Source organism: Mustela erminea, chromosome 8, assembly GCF_009829155.1.
Source record: "Mustela erminea isolate mMusErm1 chromosome 8, mMusErm1.Pri, whole genome shotgun sequence".
Lineage (NCBI taxonomy): Eukaryota > Metazoa > Chordata > Mammalia > Carnivora > Mustelidae > Mustela > Mustela erminea.
Genome location: NC_045621.1, coordinates 81,690,934 through 81,708,588, shown reverse-complemented (window position 1 = coordinate 81,708,588; position 17,655 = coordinate 81,690,934). Strand labels below are relative to the sequence as shown.

General features: G+C 36.8%; 1 protein-coding gene across 4 annotated transcripts in view; it reads left to right on the top strand.

The window, feature by feature from the left end:
- The window catches only part of EPC2 (enhancer of polycomb homolog 2), a 117,572-nt gene that overhangs the window by 40,065 nt on the left and 59,852 nt on the right, over positions 1–17,655 (top strand). For 3 of the 4 annotated variants that reach the window (XM_032356186.1, XM_032356185.1, XM_032356184.1), the window contains exon 2: positions 5,982–6,141. In XM_032356186.1, the coding sequence (XP_032212077.1) occupies positions 5,982–6,141 (160 nt within the window). Of the gene's footprint in view, positions 1–5,981; positions 6,142–17,655 lie in introns of those variants that run through there. The other variant, XM_032356187.1, reaches the window with a different exon arrangement.

Sequence of the window (17,655 nt, the reverse complement as noted above, 5' to 3'; positions counted from 1 at the left end):
AAAAAAAAGAGTCACTCTTCCAACTGAGCCAGTTAGGTGCCCCCAATTTATGCATTTTTCAAAAACAGTCAGCTCTCCCAGTCTTTTACAAATTGGCTTCATACTGGGAAGACCTTTTCCAGTCAGCCCAGGCAAAGAATCTGGAAGCCCCTCAAACCTTTTCAGGAGATGCATCTTCTTTGGGCATGTGCACATAATTTCCTGGTTACAGAGTATTGCTAGTTTTTCAGGAGTTTGTTACCTTTTGCTCCCTCTGGTGTCTCTGGGCAGTACTATAATTTCTTTGGTGCATCAGCAGTACTCTGAGTGCTCTCTTGTTCTCTGCAGTTCCCAGGAATCCAAAGAATGCTGGCTCTTTCAGTCCATGCTCTTGAGTTAGCTGAGACAGAAATTAGTCCTTTGGGCAGTTTCCCAAAAAGCCGGAATGTTGGATGTGCATTCTACTTTTCTCTTTTCTTCCCAAGAGAGAATCTATGAGCAGAGTGTCTTCTCCTGACTGTACCAAGCATTGTCAGATTGTGCCTGTGGTGGTGAGGGCTCTTATATGTCATCCTGTTCCCCTGTGAGCTTTTTTTGACATGTAGATTCCGATCTGTTTTACAGACATTTCAGGGGATTGTTATTTTGAATATTCTTTTGCATTGTTTTTCTTCTTCATAGACTCCAATTATATCAGTGTCATTCCTTCTTTGTTTTACATCTTACTGTTTTACTTTATCTCCTTCTTTTGGTCATTTGACAACCTTTATGTAACACTTTCTTGTTAGAGTGCATTTTGCACTTGGCTACTAGTAACTTCAGTCTTCATCTCTGAGATAATTTTTTTTTCTTTTTTTTCCCTGAGTTAGTCAGCTGTTTTCATTTTTTTCATTTCTTTCATCCTCCTCTGATCTTAGCTTTTGAGTTTGATTCAAAGATATTTTTCATATCTATAAATGCTTCTTTGGGGCATATTTAATTAAGTTTGTTCGGTGCATTTTTCTTGAAGTGTTTTTTCTGTTCCTCTCTTCAGAGTGGAGAGAATGTATCATTACAGGTTGGATCTTTTAAAAAATTTTAATAATAACAGTAGACTTTTAGGTTTTCTTTACTCCCACAGGTTAAGGGTGGTTCACAGTATTACTTATTCCATGGTGCCCTCTTCTGTCTGTGTAGAATGATCTACTTTGAGGAACAGACAAAGAAGTGCTTGTCTCATTTTAGCTGTTTCTAACTAGTGTTTCAAAATCCCCATTATCTTGTTTTCTGTAGGACAGATGGGTTCAGTTTTTATCTTTTCCCTCTGCAGGGATTCAAAACCATCTTTTGATTTTGATCTCCCAGATTTTTGCTACACTCTGTTTAGGGCTAATGGCTCATCTCTCATTCTCTTTGTTATTGTGGCTTTCTAAGTTACTTGGTCCTTTATTGGTAAATTTACTATTGTAATTGGTGAGGTATGCCTATATATGCCTATATAAATATAGGTATTTAGCCTGCTGCTTTTAATTGGGGATTTTGCATGTGAATTTTTAAAATACCAGTGAAGAATCTTTGATTTTTTTTTTCCCCCCTTATGCAGCCTCACTGAATTAATGGATTCTGATACCCAAAGTTGGGGCATGAGGTTAGCAAGATGAAAAAGAGACATATAAACAAGGATTCAGGTTTCAACACTGCTGATTTCTACCAATGTGGCCATAGTGCCTTAATTTACTCCTTCCCCCAGTCCCCCCCAAAATTCTGCCCTACATTTTATTTTTTTATTTTTTTGTTTTTTTAAAGATTTATTTATTTATTTGACAGACAAATCACAATTAGACAGAGAGGCAGGCAGAGAGAGAGGAGGAAGCAGGCTCCCTGCTGAGCAGAGAGCCCGATGCGGGGCTCGATCCCAGGACCCTGGGATCATGACCTGAGCCAAAGGCAGAGGCTTTAACCCACTGAGCCACCCAGGCATCCCTGCCCTACATTTTATAGGATAGTGATTGGTACCTATATATATGACTACAAGTGATGAGTTATTTAGTTCCTTTTAGTATGCTTTTAACAGTTTATCATATACTACTAGGAAAAACAGAAGGCACAGAGAATGTAATTATCTAGGAAAACACAAAAATGTTTAGGTATAATACAGTAAGGTTCAAAAGGATATTTCAGAAGTCTAAGTCATAAGAAGTGACTTCATGTATATTGGTGGTGAGTCCCTTCATTTAAGATTCAAAACTTATACCACTTTTTAAACTCAGGAAAGTAATTCAGATTTATTACAGAATATTTGGAAAATATGAGAGAGCAGATGCACAGAAGAATATAAGGCCCACCTAAAAAGTATTTTGTAGTGTATTCTGTTCTGTATTCTTTTAGTCTATTTTTTTTACACACATACTCATTAATATTTGTACATGTTATTTAATATAACATGTTATAATACACATTATATTTATGCAAGTTATATTAGTACATCTAAACTGGCACTCACCCACCTGTCTCTTACCTCAAAAAAGTATCCTAACATCTTTTCAGGTTAGTAAAGGTCTGCATTATGTTGGTTTTTACTACTACCTAAGAGTTCCGTTTTATGTATATAACATAATTTTATATAACTAATTCCTGTTGCCATTTAGACTTTATGCCATTTAGTCTTTTTTTGTTGTTATAAACAATGCCTGATAAGCATTTTATTTAATCATATGTTGCCTTTGTTGAATTTCCTAAGTGGAGTTGGTAGGTCAAAAGAATACCTGTTTTTTAAAAATTATTTTTATTACCATATAATGTTTTTTTTTTTTTTTTTTGCACCAGGGGTACAGGTCTGTGAATCATCAGGCTTACACATTTCACAGCACTCACCATAGCACATACCCTCCCCATGTCCATAACCCAACCACCCTGTCCCTACTCCCCCACCTCCCAGCAACCCCCAGTTTGTTTTGTGATATTAAGAGTCTAAAAGAATACCTTCTTAATGGAAAAGAAAGCAAGTAGCATTTTTAATAACCAAGTAACCTCACCAGCATACAATGCAGCATGTAACAAGGAATCACCATTATTCCTGCCAGTCTTTGCCCCAATAAAGACAAATGAAAACTCTGGTACCTGCTTCTGTATTTGCATGTTTGTTCCTGGCTGTGGTTATTGTATGAAGCTCAGGCCTCTAGAAGCTGTATCATTGTTGGTTTTTTCTGAGTTTTTAGGTTGAGAGACTGTCTGATAATATGGGAAAGGAAGTGATAGCTGAGGATTTATTTTTAGAGCTAAATTTGGTCTGTAAATTAAAATGGGGGAGTGTGTCATGATCTGTCTCCTTAATTTCTGGCTACAGCTCTGTCATCTGCCAGCTGTGTTAACAAGAAGAGAGTCATCTATGATCTATTTTTAAATTTCCTCACATGTAAAATTAAAATAATATTAAATCTTCATCTATTAAAGATGTATTTCAGTAATTGGTTAATACCTAAAAATGTTTTGTACTTAGGAGAAAGTCCATTATATAGCAAAAGAATCTCTTCACATCAAAAATGTACTACCAGTTAGCTCAGTTTCCTCTTGCCACCCATGTTTCTAGATTGTTAGCATTAAAAGAACATGGTTTTTTATTTATTTTTATTATATTTTTTAAAGATTTTTTTTTTTTTAATTTGAGAGAGAGAGCACAAGTGGAAGGAGGGGGCAGAGGAAGAAGGAAGGCAGGCTCCCTGCTGAGCAGGGAGTCTGATGTGGGGCTGGGTCCCAGGACCCCAGGTTTATAACCTGGGCTGAAGGCAGATGCTTAACTGACTGAGCTATACAGGGGCCCCCAGGTTTCTTTTTTTGTTTGTTTTTAACAGCCCATTCTAGTAAAGATGGAATAGTCAAAAAAAACTCAAATCAGAGTCCTGAAATTTGACCTTCTCGTGTATATATACCATAACTTAGAGCAAATCATTTGTTTCTTGAGTCTCATGTATGATGTAATGTAATACCTATACTTGTCCCCAGATTTTGAGGAGTTAATAAGCTTGCGGTTGTGGTTGTACTTTAAGAATTGTAAAACAATATAAAAATACAAGGTGGCTTTTCATATTGCTTCACTTTATTTGACAATGAGTAGTGAAATGTCAGCAAGGTAATAGGAAAGTATAAGCTTAAATAATGCTAGAAATTACTCTTTCAGAGCCTGGCTTTCCTAATTTCTTGATGCTGTTGTGGGTGTGTTTAATCCTCTCACAATTTTTTAGTTAACTCAAAAGTTTTTTACTGAAGACTCTTACTAATGATAGTAATATTTATATGAGGAAGTGTATTTAGTGCTCCAACTTGGGATCCTGTCCTATGAAGAAAAACATTTCTTCTGGTATTGAAAGTAGAAAAACTCAAATATAAGCTAGCACCCACCCACCTGTCTTTTATCTCAGTTGCTTGCTTTTTTTGAATGTCTCTGAGCTTGTGTCTGTTTTGGACATTTTGTTTTCTCTGCCTGGATTCTTTTTTTCTTTTTTGGTCTTTGCCTTACTAAATAAATCTATCAATCCTGAAAGTTTTAAAGATTTTTTTTTATTTATTTGAGAGAAAGCAAAAGTGATCATAGAAGGAGAGTGGTCACAGAAGGAAAGGGAGGAGCAGACTTGCTGCTGAACAGAGAGCCTGATGTGGGGCTAGGTCCCAGTACCCTGAGATCAGGACGCTCTACCGGCTGAGCTACCCAGGTGCCCTGATGCTGAAAGTTTTAGTTTAGATTTTACTTTTTTTGGGTATCTTTCTCTATCCTCCTTAGACTGTGGTTTGACTAATTGAGAAGAGACAAGTCTGTCAAGCCTAAACCTGAGTGTATACTTAGGTATCTCTCTTCTACTAGCTAAGTTCCTTAATAGCAGAGTCTGTCATTTACTCTTAGTATCTGGTGTCTACTGGGTGTTCTGAAATGTATTGAAAGAATGATCTGATAAATTCTTAGCCAGTACTCTTCTAGATAAAGAAACCACAGAAGGCCTCTCTCTGATAAGATGAGACTTGAAGGAATTTCAAAAGCAATCCTTTTGGATGTTTAAGAACCTGGAGGAAAGGCACTGTGGCTATGATAAAGGACGGGTAGGGAGAGGTAGAAGATAAGGTCAGAGAGAAATAAGGCTTATATTAGTCCGTGATAATTTTAATCTTTAATCTGAGTATGAAGGGGATCTATTGTGGAGTGATGTGACCTAATTTGCCTTCTACAAAGGAAAACTACTTTGTTGAGCATGGTCCCTTGTGGGCCAAGGGAGAAAGTAGGTATTAAGTGGTGAAGAGAATGGAAAGTTACTAGAATCAGGATGTATTTTATAGGAACTTTTGTTTAACCTTAGTTCAAAAATATTTCTTGCTGGGGCGCCTGGGTGGCTCAGTTGTTAAGCTTATCTCCCTTGGGCTCAAGTCATGATCTCCAGGTCCTGGGATCAAGCCCCACATCAGGCTCCCTGCTCAGCAGGAAGCCTGCTTCTCCCTCCCTTTCCTACTGTCTGACCTGTGTTCCTTCTCTCACTGTGTCTCTCTCTGTCAAATAAATGAAATCTTTAAAAAACATATATATATATTTCTTGCTGTGATAGTAATATGTCTGTTGAAAGTAATTTTTTTCTTTTTTTGAGTTATTCATATTTTGTACTTTTGAAGTTTCAGGTGTGTACTTGGCAGAAGATAATGAAAACCTGTGACATTGTCATTTGCATATTTTCCCATATGCTGGTATTGGTGACAAACACCTCTGTTAATTTAGCAAACAAGGAATCAATTTTCTTTTAATTGAGATGTTAAATTTTAGTTTGTGAATATGTGTATAATCTTTAAAGAAAATTCTGCTTAATAAAATTACAAACATCTAAGGTGATACTAGGATGAGCACAAGTGTTATCAATGGCAAAGAAACTGTTTATAATTAATTCTTAAGTCACCTTGAAGTTATTAAACAAAAAAATTTTAAGTAGAATTATGCATTGAATTAACATTATTAAAACGACTTATGTTGCCTACTTTACATTTTCCAGGAACATCACTTACAGCGAGCTATTTCAGCACAGCAAGTGTTTAGAGAAAAAAAAGAGAGCATGGTCATTCCAGTTCCTGAGGCAGAGAGCAACGTCAACTATTACAATCGCTTGTACAAAGGAGAGTTTAAACAGCCAAAACAGTTCATTCATATTCAGCGTAAGTTTGTTGATTCATTGTTTTCTGTTTGTAATTTAAATTTATCAGCCAGTGAAAATTCTTTTATGCCCAAAGAGATTTTAATTTTCCAGTGTGTATACATTAATTCATATAAGTGTAAAACATTAAGGATAAAATCTCTCTGTGCTTACATCTGAACTTGGAAATCATTTTGAGTGTTAGTTGCATTTGGAACATTTGATATTTAGTACAGAATTCTGTGTAGCTCTTACACCTTATTACTTTACATCTATAAGTTGGATTAGTATACTCAGATTTATTATAAAGGCCTAGTGGCTGTAATGCTGATTAGGGGCATTTCCTCAGAAAGTTTTTAGAATTAAATTATACCCCTCCTCTGCCTTCATCTGATTTTTATAAAATTCTATTCTGCCTCCTTGATACTCTCTTATTTTTCTCCCCATTGTTATATTTAATCACAATCTCTTGCTTTAAAACTATTTCACTGAATTTTATTATTTATTTACTACTCTTCCATCGCCTTTCCTTACCCTCTTCTGTTGTTATCTTCTCCACAAAGTCTACTGGCACCACAGTGGCCTTCTTTAAAGTGTTCCTCTGATCTAATTATTCTCTGGCTTAAAATCATGCTATTCTTTATTGTCTACAGTAGGAGTTTTCAGGGGATGGTTCTAATGTTTTGATGTCTTGTCTGATTGTGTAAGAAAAAGCCCTGGGTAGCTTGTTAAAATAGAGATTCCAGGGCTCTGCTTTAGGCCTACCTGTTTGAGGTATGTGGCCTGGTAATAAGTATTTTTAAAAAGTTCCTCAGGTAATTATGAAACTCTCCAGATTTAAGACTATAAGATCTACTATTTTCTATCAGTTCTAAGATGCACATTTTTTATTGATCAGTTTTGAAATGAGATTGCATATTATATTGCTGTTGTTCTGGATTCAGGTCTAGTTTATCCAAACAAAATCTGTATTTGTTTCTGCCAAGCATTTAGGGACACGTCAACAGGAGACCACGTTAAAGTTTTTGCTGTTTATTTTGGTTTTAGACCATACTTGTAGTAGCTTTAGTTCAGGCTACAGACATGCCTAGAGTTCAGTTCTCAGTGAAGAGAGTTTTCCCTCCTCCTTTCACCTAAGGGCAAGTTGAGAAATGAAGTTCCTTGCTGTTCCATTCTGCATAGCTGGTTTATTTCTTTACCTTAAGCTGAAGTTGTTATCACTTGTTAGTCTGTCTTTGTGCAGGAGTATTCTATAAAACTTCTTAAGAGACACCAGCAGAAAGCTTTTTTTTTTTTTTTTCCTTTTTTATAGTACATAAATTCATGGTTCACCTTTTAACTTATGGCAGTTTATATTTGACAGAATTGAGTAATGGCCAAATCCTCTACTTTGAATACAAGAACCTTTGTGATTTTCTTCCCCCCTGTCTACTCCATTAACTTCATTTCCTGTTGTTCTTTCCCTCTCTCCCTTTACCATAGGAACTAACATAAAATTACCCACATTTCCCTGATTGTTTCATGTTTCACACTTCCTTGCACATGCTATTCAAGTCATCTTTCCCCTCCTGTAACTCATTTAGTACCTAACTCCCCTAAGAAGCTTACCCTGACTTTTCTCATTAACCTCTGCTTTTTACTCATTTCAGTATCTTTGTACATACCTTTGTTAGAGGACTCCCCCTACTTAATTGCAATTATTTGTAACCATTCTTTCCTTTTAAACCATGAGCTCCTGGGGGCAGGGACAGTGTTTTATTTTCTCTTTGTATATTTCGAGTAAAGTGCATGGTTTATAGATACACAATAAATAGTATGTTTGTTGACCACATTTTTTAAAAATGCCTTTTAAAAAGGCTTTTAGGTATCAGAACCATTTTCCAGAGACCTGACTCTGAAGCATTCAAGGGACATATGCAGAAATTATTTATATGATTTGTTTCCTCTGTATTCTTTGACCCCTTTAGTTTATTTGAATTTGCCTTTTCCTTTGTATTGGAAGGGAGATAGCTGTTCATAATAGGAATTTTAAGGATTTTTCAAGCCAAAGTATGTGTTTGTTGTTTTGTATTTAGTAATAGTGTAGCTGGACATTAAGGCCGTAAAACCATCCTAGAAAACCAAGAACAAAGAAATTGGGTGTAGCCCACCTAGGCTAGGCCCATTAGATACAGTAAATATTAATCTTGGGTTGACTTTTAAATTTCATTTCATTCTGTTACTGTAGAAGATGGAAAAAAATAATAGAACATTATTTTAACTTTCATTTTTTTCTGTTAGTCTGTCAACATATGTATTCACATACTATATATACAGTAGCCTCCTGCATATACAGATTTTTATTGTTTTTTGTTTGTATATTTTAAATTTCTTCAATTTTTAGTGTAGTTTGTGATTGTCATTTTCAGTGCCTGTTAATTCTATCAAATTGGTATTCCACAGTTTGCTTACCTCTATGCCTATTACTGGCCTTAAACTTGTCTGAACTAAAATTTAAATTCATGTTATCATTGAGGTTTTTTTTTCAAGGAAGGCCTTTTTTCCCTAAAGTTCATTTATTTATTTTTCGTAATCTCTGTACCCAGTGTGGGGCTTGAACTCACAAACCTGTGATCAAGAGTCACGTGCTCTGGGGGCGCCTGGGTGGCTCAGTGGGTTAAGCCGCTGCCTTTGGCTCAGGTCATGATCTCGGGGTCCTGGGATCGAGTCCCGCATCGGGCTTTCTGCTCGACAGGGAGCCTGCTTCCTCCTCTCTCTCTCTCTGCCTGCCTCTCTGCCTGCTTGTGATCGCTCTCTGTCTAATAATTAAATAAATAAATCTTTAAAAAAAAAAAAAAAAAGAGTCACGTGCTCTTCCAGCTGAGCCAGCCAGGCACCCCTCAAGGAAGGGCTTTTAAACATTTTTTGACATAACTTCTTTCTGAGTCCTGAAGTATAAGGAATTCCAGAAAATACTGCTCTGACCTTTTCATTTTGTTTTTGACATGATAGATTTGAAAGTATCCCCATTTGCCTGGCTAGAAGAAGACATTGTGTAATTGCCACAGTAGGATGGCCTACTTCAGGTCCATCACATTGTTTGCTTTGGCAGAAGCTTCTTTATTGGTCCACATTGCCACTAATGTGATTCTTATCCATTTAGAGAATCTGTTGTCTATCAGATAAAATTTTAGTGTTGTATTTTAAGGCTTTTCTTTGTGCCTTTCCAGCCACAGTTCCCTGTGGGTTCTTCCACTAGGACACCAGCCTTACTGAAATGAGCTGTTGAAAGTAAAGGTCTTTTTCTTTCTCTAGATGGTAAGCTTCTCAACAGCAGAATTTCGCCTCATTCACCATACAGTCCCAGAATGCAGCCTCAATGCAATGTTCTTTCCAATTCCTCTAACCCTTTGCACTTTCAGCTGCAAAATAACGTGCTCCCTACAACACTCTGACTTACACCATATTTTCTCATACCTCCCTGCCTTCACATACCCCTTTACTTCTGTCCTCCACTTGGTACAGTAGAACCTGTTCTCTGTGTCTCCTCTCCAGGATTATATTTAGCAGCCTTCTCTAAGTAAACTGTTTACCTCAAGCTCTTCTATGTCATGTGCAACACACCCTCATCTTGGGATTAACCATCTTCAGTTGTGCTTGTTTGCCCTGTATTGTTTCACTAGGCTATAAAAGTCATTGAGAACAGGGACGCTTTTTTCCTTTTAATTTCTCTGCTCAGTAGTACCTACCATGTGGTTAGGTATGCAATTTGATATTTGCTGAATAAATAAATGAGTGACCAAATAGATGATTAAAGATTATATATACCATGGCATTTTTGAGACATGGATCTTGTAGGGCTCAAAATTGTACACAGAACCAAATACAACAATGAAATTACTGGTATATACAGTGAAATCGAGGACCTGCTTAGATCCAAGTTGGAAATAAAAAGTGAGCTCTGGATAAAAATATATTATATGTTTATTTAAAAAATTTTTTTTTTTTAAAGTGAGCTCTGTTATTTACAACAGTGCCATTTTAGGACATTTTAGGACAGAACACATGGTTACCAGGAAGGAGCTGGGAGTGGAATGATTCCGGTCTTGGTATGGATGGGAGAACATTGTTCCTTCTTCTCTCTTTCAGTACTAGGTCTCCATAGTCACTCGTATTGGTAGTCTGAGGAACTTCTTTTTTTTTTTTTTTTTTTAAAAGATTTTATTTATTTATTTGACAGACAGAAATCACAAGTAGGCAGAGAGGAAAGCAGAGAGAGAGAGGAGGAAGCAGGCTCCCTGCTGAGCAGAGAGCCCGACGCGGGACTCGATCCCAGGACCCTGAGATCATGACCCGAGCCGAAGGCAGCGGCTTAACCCACTGAGCCACCCAGGCGCCCCTGAGGAACTTCTTTAATCAGAATACACTGGGGTATTCTTTCCAGGTTGGAAGCATTTTAAAGCCATATAGTCTGATGACCTATGATACTCAAACCGTTCCTCATTTGGCTAATTCTGCATACTGGTCATTTGGATGGCACATCCATAAGACACTGTCTCCATTTTACTTAAACTTAAAACAAATTTACTTTAGGTGCTTTACGCTAGATGTTAAAATTCCTTCATTCCTTTTGGAACTTAAGAACTTAATCAAATTCAGAACCCAAACTTTCCTCCTTGAGGAGATGACTTTGTTTACATTGTAATAAGTTCTTTATTTTGACCTTCATTATCCCTTTTATTTAATATGGTAAAATTTTACAGTTAACATTAAGTATCTCAGAATTTTAGAACATGAAGGGACTTGAGATATTGTGTCGGTATTGTTTCCTAGTGTTCTGAAGCTAATTTGTCTCTAGTTTTGAATTCAGCTAAATGGTTCTTGAAAATAGGACTCATTATCTTGTTTTGAAAGGAAGAGTCTCTTCCTTTTCTCACTGCATTATACCTACAAATACAGATCAGTCTACAGTCTCACCTGCTTCTTGGCTGAAAAAAAGGAGAGTTCAGGAGGACGGACAGGTGGGAAGTGGCACCTTCTTGTTATCTGCCAGGCAAGGAGAGGAACTTACTGAAAGGAGATTGACTTCTGCTCTATGTATCTGCAGCAAAGATAATAAAGCCCTGGGAAAGCACCAGTCTTTGTGTTATATTACTATGCACTTAGTTCACATGGCTTCTCAGTCAGATAAAACTAACCTTTGTCAAGTCAACATTGGGAAAAGAAAAATTCCACTTATTCAGTGTAAAGTGGACCTGTTTGTCCCACTAGGTTTTCAGCAGGAGATAGATAGATGTTGGCCTAACATCTAACTTCAGTCTCATTATCCTTGCAATAGCCTTTGCTATTCTCATTAACAAAAATGGTGATAATTGACCCTTTATCCTGGTGGGACAAACATGTTTTGATTGGTAAGAGTGGGAAAAGATCCCAAATGAAGAGTACTGCTTTGTTTATACGGTAAAACTCCTTGGTGAAAAGGGTGCATTCTAGGAACATCACTTTTTGTAAAAATGTTAGGAGGTGTGTATTAAGCAGTTAAATTGAGCACAGATCTCATGAAATGAATCACACATTTAAATTATTAGAAAAAGTGCTATGAGTACAGAGTCAGTGTATCAGAATTTTGGAGAACACATTCCAGGTCAAACTAGAAAATCTCTTTTGGGGTGACTTGGAGGCATGGTAACAGGGATAGTGAGCCAGGCTAGATAGACTCTAAGGGCAACCCATATTCATATCAACTGGCTCTAAGGATCTCTGTTCTCGGGATTATCCTGAGCCTCCTATTCTCAGGTAAAGCTGTGAATGTGGGTGTAAAGGCTAAAATGGTAGAGCAGTACCTGGGTGGCTACTAATACAGAAAGGAGGAAACCCAAAACTCAGAAAGTATTAAAGTAATGCCAGGTGTTTTGGGAAAAAGCAAAATAATCATTTCATGGTCTGGCTAAGGAGGTGAAAAAGAAATCATAGTACAAAGAGAGTCCCTTTGGGGTCTTTATGCATTTATTTATGCACACTATTAAAAAATTTAAAAATTGGGGTGACTGAGTAAAATACAGCATCACAAATTAAAGACCATAGCTAAAGAAATTCAGGAGAAAACAAACACTACAGTAAGAGGTAAGTCTGAGGCATAATAGTGCATATTTTCGGCATGATGTAATTAATAGAGAAAAGCAAAAAAGTGAAGATTGGTTTTAAGGTGCATATTTCAGTGCATGTTTCCCAGCACTGAAGTGTTTAGAACTCTCTTGCAGGGCCACACAAAGAAGATACTGTGATGTAACCCAGCACACCTGATTTTGTTAATAGGAGTTACCAGAAATAGGCTTTCATAATATTCACCTAGCAACTAGCATCTCCATGGAAGATTCTTCAGTGACACCATACTGCCCTGAGTGATGGCACCTTTAGTTTTTTTTTTTTTTTGTCTCCCTATCTACCATAAAAGACTAAATTTCTGGGGCCCTGGATGGCTCGGTCGTTAAGCATCTGCCTTTGGCTTAGGTCACGATCCCAGGGTACTAGGATCTAGCCCTGCATTGGGCTCCCTGCTCTGTGGGGAGCTTGCTTCTCCCTCTGCCACTCACTCTGCTGTGTTCCCTCTCTCTATGTGTCTCTCTCTGTCAAATAAATAAGTAAAATCTTTAAAAAAATAAAATAAATTTTCTTCCCATCTTACCTTCATAATACAACTTAATGGGCTGCCTAACTGTAAGAATAGTTTCTTAATGTGCTTTTTTCTTGACAATTTTAATAGAAGACTAAACCTTTCTTTCCACAGTTATGGTTAAAGGGCATAGTAAAATAGCATTTACTGATTGCCATGCCCAGGTCCTGTTAGTGTTTTACATATATTAGTCAGTTATGCCTTAAAGGAACCTTATAAGGCAGCTAGTGTTTTTACCCCCCTTTTAAAGAAATACTGCATAAAGAGCTCAAAGTAGTGCAGCTAGCAAGTAAAAGAGTCAGAATTTGAACCAGGCCCTCTGGCTCTAGAGTATACCTGGTTAACTCTGGTACACTGTTTTTCAGCCATGGCTCATCATTCTAAAATGCAAATACTGATACATATTAAACAAATACATATCAATTCAAATATGGTTGATGATCGAATAAACAGTGGGAGTAAAGGATTACTTTCTTCATTTGTTTTGTGCGTGTGTGTGGTGGTTAAATTGCAGGATAGAAGCTAGGTTGTCTGCTGATGGAAAAGGAAATCCTGAATGTGAAAGGGCAAATGCGAACACCTGTATGACACTTCTCTGGTTTGGCCTGGCAGGGTTGATTGATGAATGGAAGAACACTGAGAATGGGGATGAAGGAGATGCCAGGAAGACAGAAAAGCTTGAAGAAAAGGGAACCGTGAGAGTATTATAAACAAATAATAAAAGCACATTTTACAGTTTTGCTTTGGGTAGTGAGGAGCTCTGAAGACAGTCCTGCAATTTTCATGGAGGGAGGTCCAAGTTGGGAAAGGGCTATGTGGCAGTTCCTGATTTTAATCTCCAACTAAACGCTATAGTGGGCAAACAATGAAGTTTGCTTTAGGTGGAATGAATTAAACTTCATAGGACCTGGGTCATGCAGGCTTTTTTTTTTTCCTATCTGTTTAAGAAAAAAAATTGGAGTTACTAGTACTTCTCAGTAGAGAAGTACTACTTCTCCTTTTCAGGGAGTTGTTCAATGGGTTGTTCAGAAGAGGCTAAAATGGAAAATAGAAGTAACATAAAAGATGAAAGAATAAAAACAGCCTCCATGGTGATGTTACTTTTTAAATAATCCAAGATAATATTTTAGTGGTTAAAATAATTTTTTCCCACATTCTTCACTAGTTAATAAAATAATTAGAGTTGTAGGAGTATAAGAACCCCATCCCCCCCTCCTTCATGGAGGTTAAATAAAGCCTCCCTTTTCACCCTAAATTGGACCTTGTTTAAAAGTACTTCCTTCTCATCCCTGGCTTAAGAATCTCTTTTTGGGGCACCTGGGTGACTAGTAGGTTAAGCATCCATTCTTGGTTTAGGTTCAGGTCAAGGGATTAAGCCCCACATTTGGCCTCACCACTCAGCAGGGAGTCTTCTCGGGATTCTCTCCTTTGCCCTCTGCCCTACCCCCGCTCATGCTTGCATCCTCTGTCTGAAAGAAATTTTTTTTTTTCTTTAAGATTTTATTTATTTGAGAGAGAGTGTGAGTGAGAGAGAGACCATGAGCAGAGAGAGGGACAGAGGGTGAAGGAGAAGCAGACTCCCCACTAAGCAGGGAGCCTCACACAGGGCTTGATTCTAGGACCCCAAGTTCATGACTCTAGCCAAAGGCAGATAGATGCTGAACCTACTGAGCCACCCAGGCACCCACCCCTCTTTTGTAATAAATCTTTTTTTTTATTTCTTTTTTTTTTTTTTTTTTTTTTTTTTTTTTTTTTTTTTTAAGAAGAATCTCCTTTGTTTCTCTGATAGAAACTAAGGAAATAGAGTGAGGGTTTGGTAAGTTGAGGTTTACTTTCTATAATAAAAAATAAAATGTTAATTGCAGAAAAGAATAATAATCCCAGGATACCTGGCTGGCTCAGTCATTAGAGCGTGTGACTCTTGATCTCGGGGTAAGTGACTTTGAGCCCCATGATGAGTGTGGAGATCATTTTTTTAAAAAGAAGACGAAGAATCCCATGTTGCAGATATAAGCAACGGAGACAAATTCTTCTTCCCTTTTTTCCAAATTTGTGTTTTATTATGTGTGTATCTGTATATATGTATGTGTTTGTGGCTTTGCTTTTTTACTTACTATTAATAAGCATTTTTCCAAGTCATTATCTAGCTTCAGTAATTTTCAAAGCTGTTTAATATTACAAGAAATTTGTTTTGTGTTCTTCAGTAGTCAGCAGGAACCCTTAAGGAGGCAAGCCAGTACTGAAGTTTTTTGTTTACCTTTTATATTTTTTTAAGATTTTATTTATTTGAGAGAGCAGAACAAACAGAGCATGAGCAAGGGGGAGGAGACAGAGGGAGAGGGAAAGCATTCTCCCCATGGAGGATCCCAGAAAGCCCATTTTGTGACCCGAACCGAAGGCAGATGCTTAACCTCTTACCCAGCTGAGCCACCCAAGCACCCCTGTTTACACTTTGATTAACAAGGAGTTTTAGACCCAGATTATTTGTGGTTTTGTTATTAGTAAAATATTAATTTATGTGTTTAAATATTAGGAAATTAGTAAATTCATTAGTAAAATATAATTTGCACTTCAAGGAGAAAGGATTTTAGGCTTTATAAAGAGAAATAGTTTATTAATTTTTTCAAAAGCTAGTGGTTTTTTACATAAAACTTAATTTACTTCAGATGGTGCACTGCATTCAGTTGTCATGTTTCTTCAAGCTATTTCTAAGGCTTTTTGTGCTCATACCACTGACATTTTTTAGTACAGGCCGGTTATTTTGTAGAATGTTTCTCAGTTTGGGTTTACCTGTTTTCTTATGGTTCAATTCAAATTAAAATGGGGTGTTGTTATTGTTGTTCTTTTATTGTGATAAAAAAAAAATATTTTCTCTTAATTTGTAAGTCTGTATGGCAATATTGTTAACTATATGCACATTGTTGTACAACAAATATCTAGAAGCTTTTCATTTTGCCTTACTGAAAGTATACCCATTGAACAACTCCCTGATACACCCTCCCTTCAACCCCTGGCAACACTGTTTTTGTTTCTGTGACTTTGACTACTTTAGTTACCTCATCTAAGTGGACTGGTTTGCATTTGTCTTTTTGTGACTGGCTTACTTCACCTGACTTAATGTCCTTCGGGTTCATCAGTGTTGCATCATATGACAAGATTTCATTCTTTTTTAAAACTGAGTAACATTCCATTGTATGTATGTATCACCCTTTGCTTATCCATTCATCTGTTGATGGACATTTAGGTTGCTTCTGCCTCTTGGCTGTTGTAAATAATACTGCAGTGAACATGGGTCTTCACATATCACTTTGAGATGCTGTGTTCCCCTTTTTTGGATATATACCTGGAAGAGTGATTGCTGGATCGCTTAGTAGTTGTATTTTTAATTTTTGAAGACACACCCCCCCACATTTTACACAGCAGCTGCACTGTTTTGTTATCTTACCAACAATGTATAAGGTTCTAGTTTCTCCACATTCTCACCAATAAGTGTGATGGGGGTGGGCAGTTGAGCGGCCATCCTAATGATGATGCGGTGGTATCTCATTGTGGTTTTGATTTGTAATTCTTTGGTGACTAGTGATGTTGAACATCTTTTCATATGCTTGTTGGCTATTTATATATCTCCTTCAGAAAAAGGCCTCTTCAGGTCCTTTGCAATTTTTTTTTTATTGGGTTTTTGTTCTTGAGTTTAGGAGTTCTTGATGTATTCTGGGTTGTAACTCCTTATCAGATATATGGTTTACAAGTATTTTCTCCCCTTCCATTGGTTGCATTTTCACTGTTGATTGTTTCTTTTGCTGTACAGAAGTTTTTAAGTTTGATGCAGTCCCATTTATCTATTTTTGCTTTTGTTGCCCCTGCTTTTGGTATCATCTGCAAGAAATCGTAGCTAAACCTAGCATCATGAAGGCTTTCCTATTGTTTTTTTCTAGTAGTTTTATAGGTAACAGGTCTTACGTTTAGGTCTTTAATTCATTTTTAGTTAATATTTGTATATAATGTAAGAAAACGTTTCATCTTAATTTTTTTTTGCATATGAATTTCTAGTTTTCCCAGCACTATTTGTTAAGAGACTATCCTTTCTCATGGCACCCTTTTTGATCATCTGCATAGGGTTTATTTTATGTCTCTCTGCTCCCTTTGGTCTGTATATCTATCTTTATGCCTGTAAGCATACATTAGATTATTATAGTTTTCTAATATGTTTTGAAATCTGAAGTGTATGTTTTTAAGTGAAATCTATCTCTAGTAGGGTTGGTTTTTGAAAAGAACATTTGGTGAAGTCTTCAGGAAAGAGTCTAGTAAAGGAAATTATTTGTTGCCCTCCAATTTATGTTTTATATGTTTGGAATTTTTTAGAACTAGTAAAATTCCTATTTCAGAACTTTCTGATAACTGTACTGAGTTTATTTCCTAGTGCATTTAGTGCTTTGCTAATATTAAAACGAATTATTGTAAAAATACTGCTATTTGATTTCTCGTGCTTCTGACTGTTTAGTGGGCTGTGGAGATACAGTCTTTTCAAAGATTTTATTTATTTATTTGAGAAGGAGAACATGCACATGAGCAGGGGTCAGGGGAGGTCCAGAGGGAGAGGGGCAAGCAAACTCCCTGCAGGGAGCCCGATGCAGGGCTTGATCTCAGGACCCTGAGATCATGACCTGAGTCCAAATCAGATGCTTAACCAACTGAGCCACCTAGCCATCCCATTTTGTGACTTACTTATTAATTATTTTATACTATGAGATACTAATAACATATTTTTGTACATGTAATATGAAATTGTAGAATTAGTCTGTACTGGTTAAACTCAAATACTGCCTGTACCCAGATGTCTAAGTGAGACTTTTGCCCTCATTCTGATTTATTGAATGATTAATT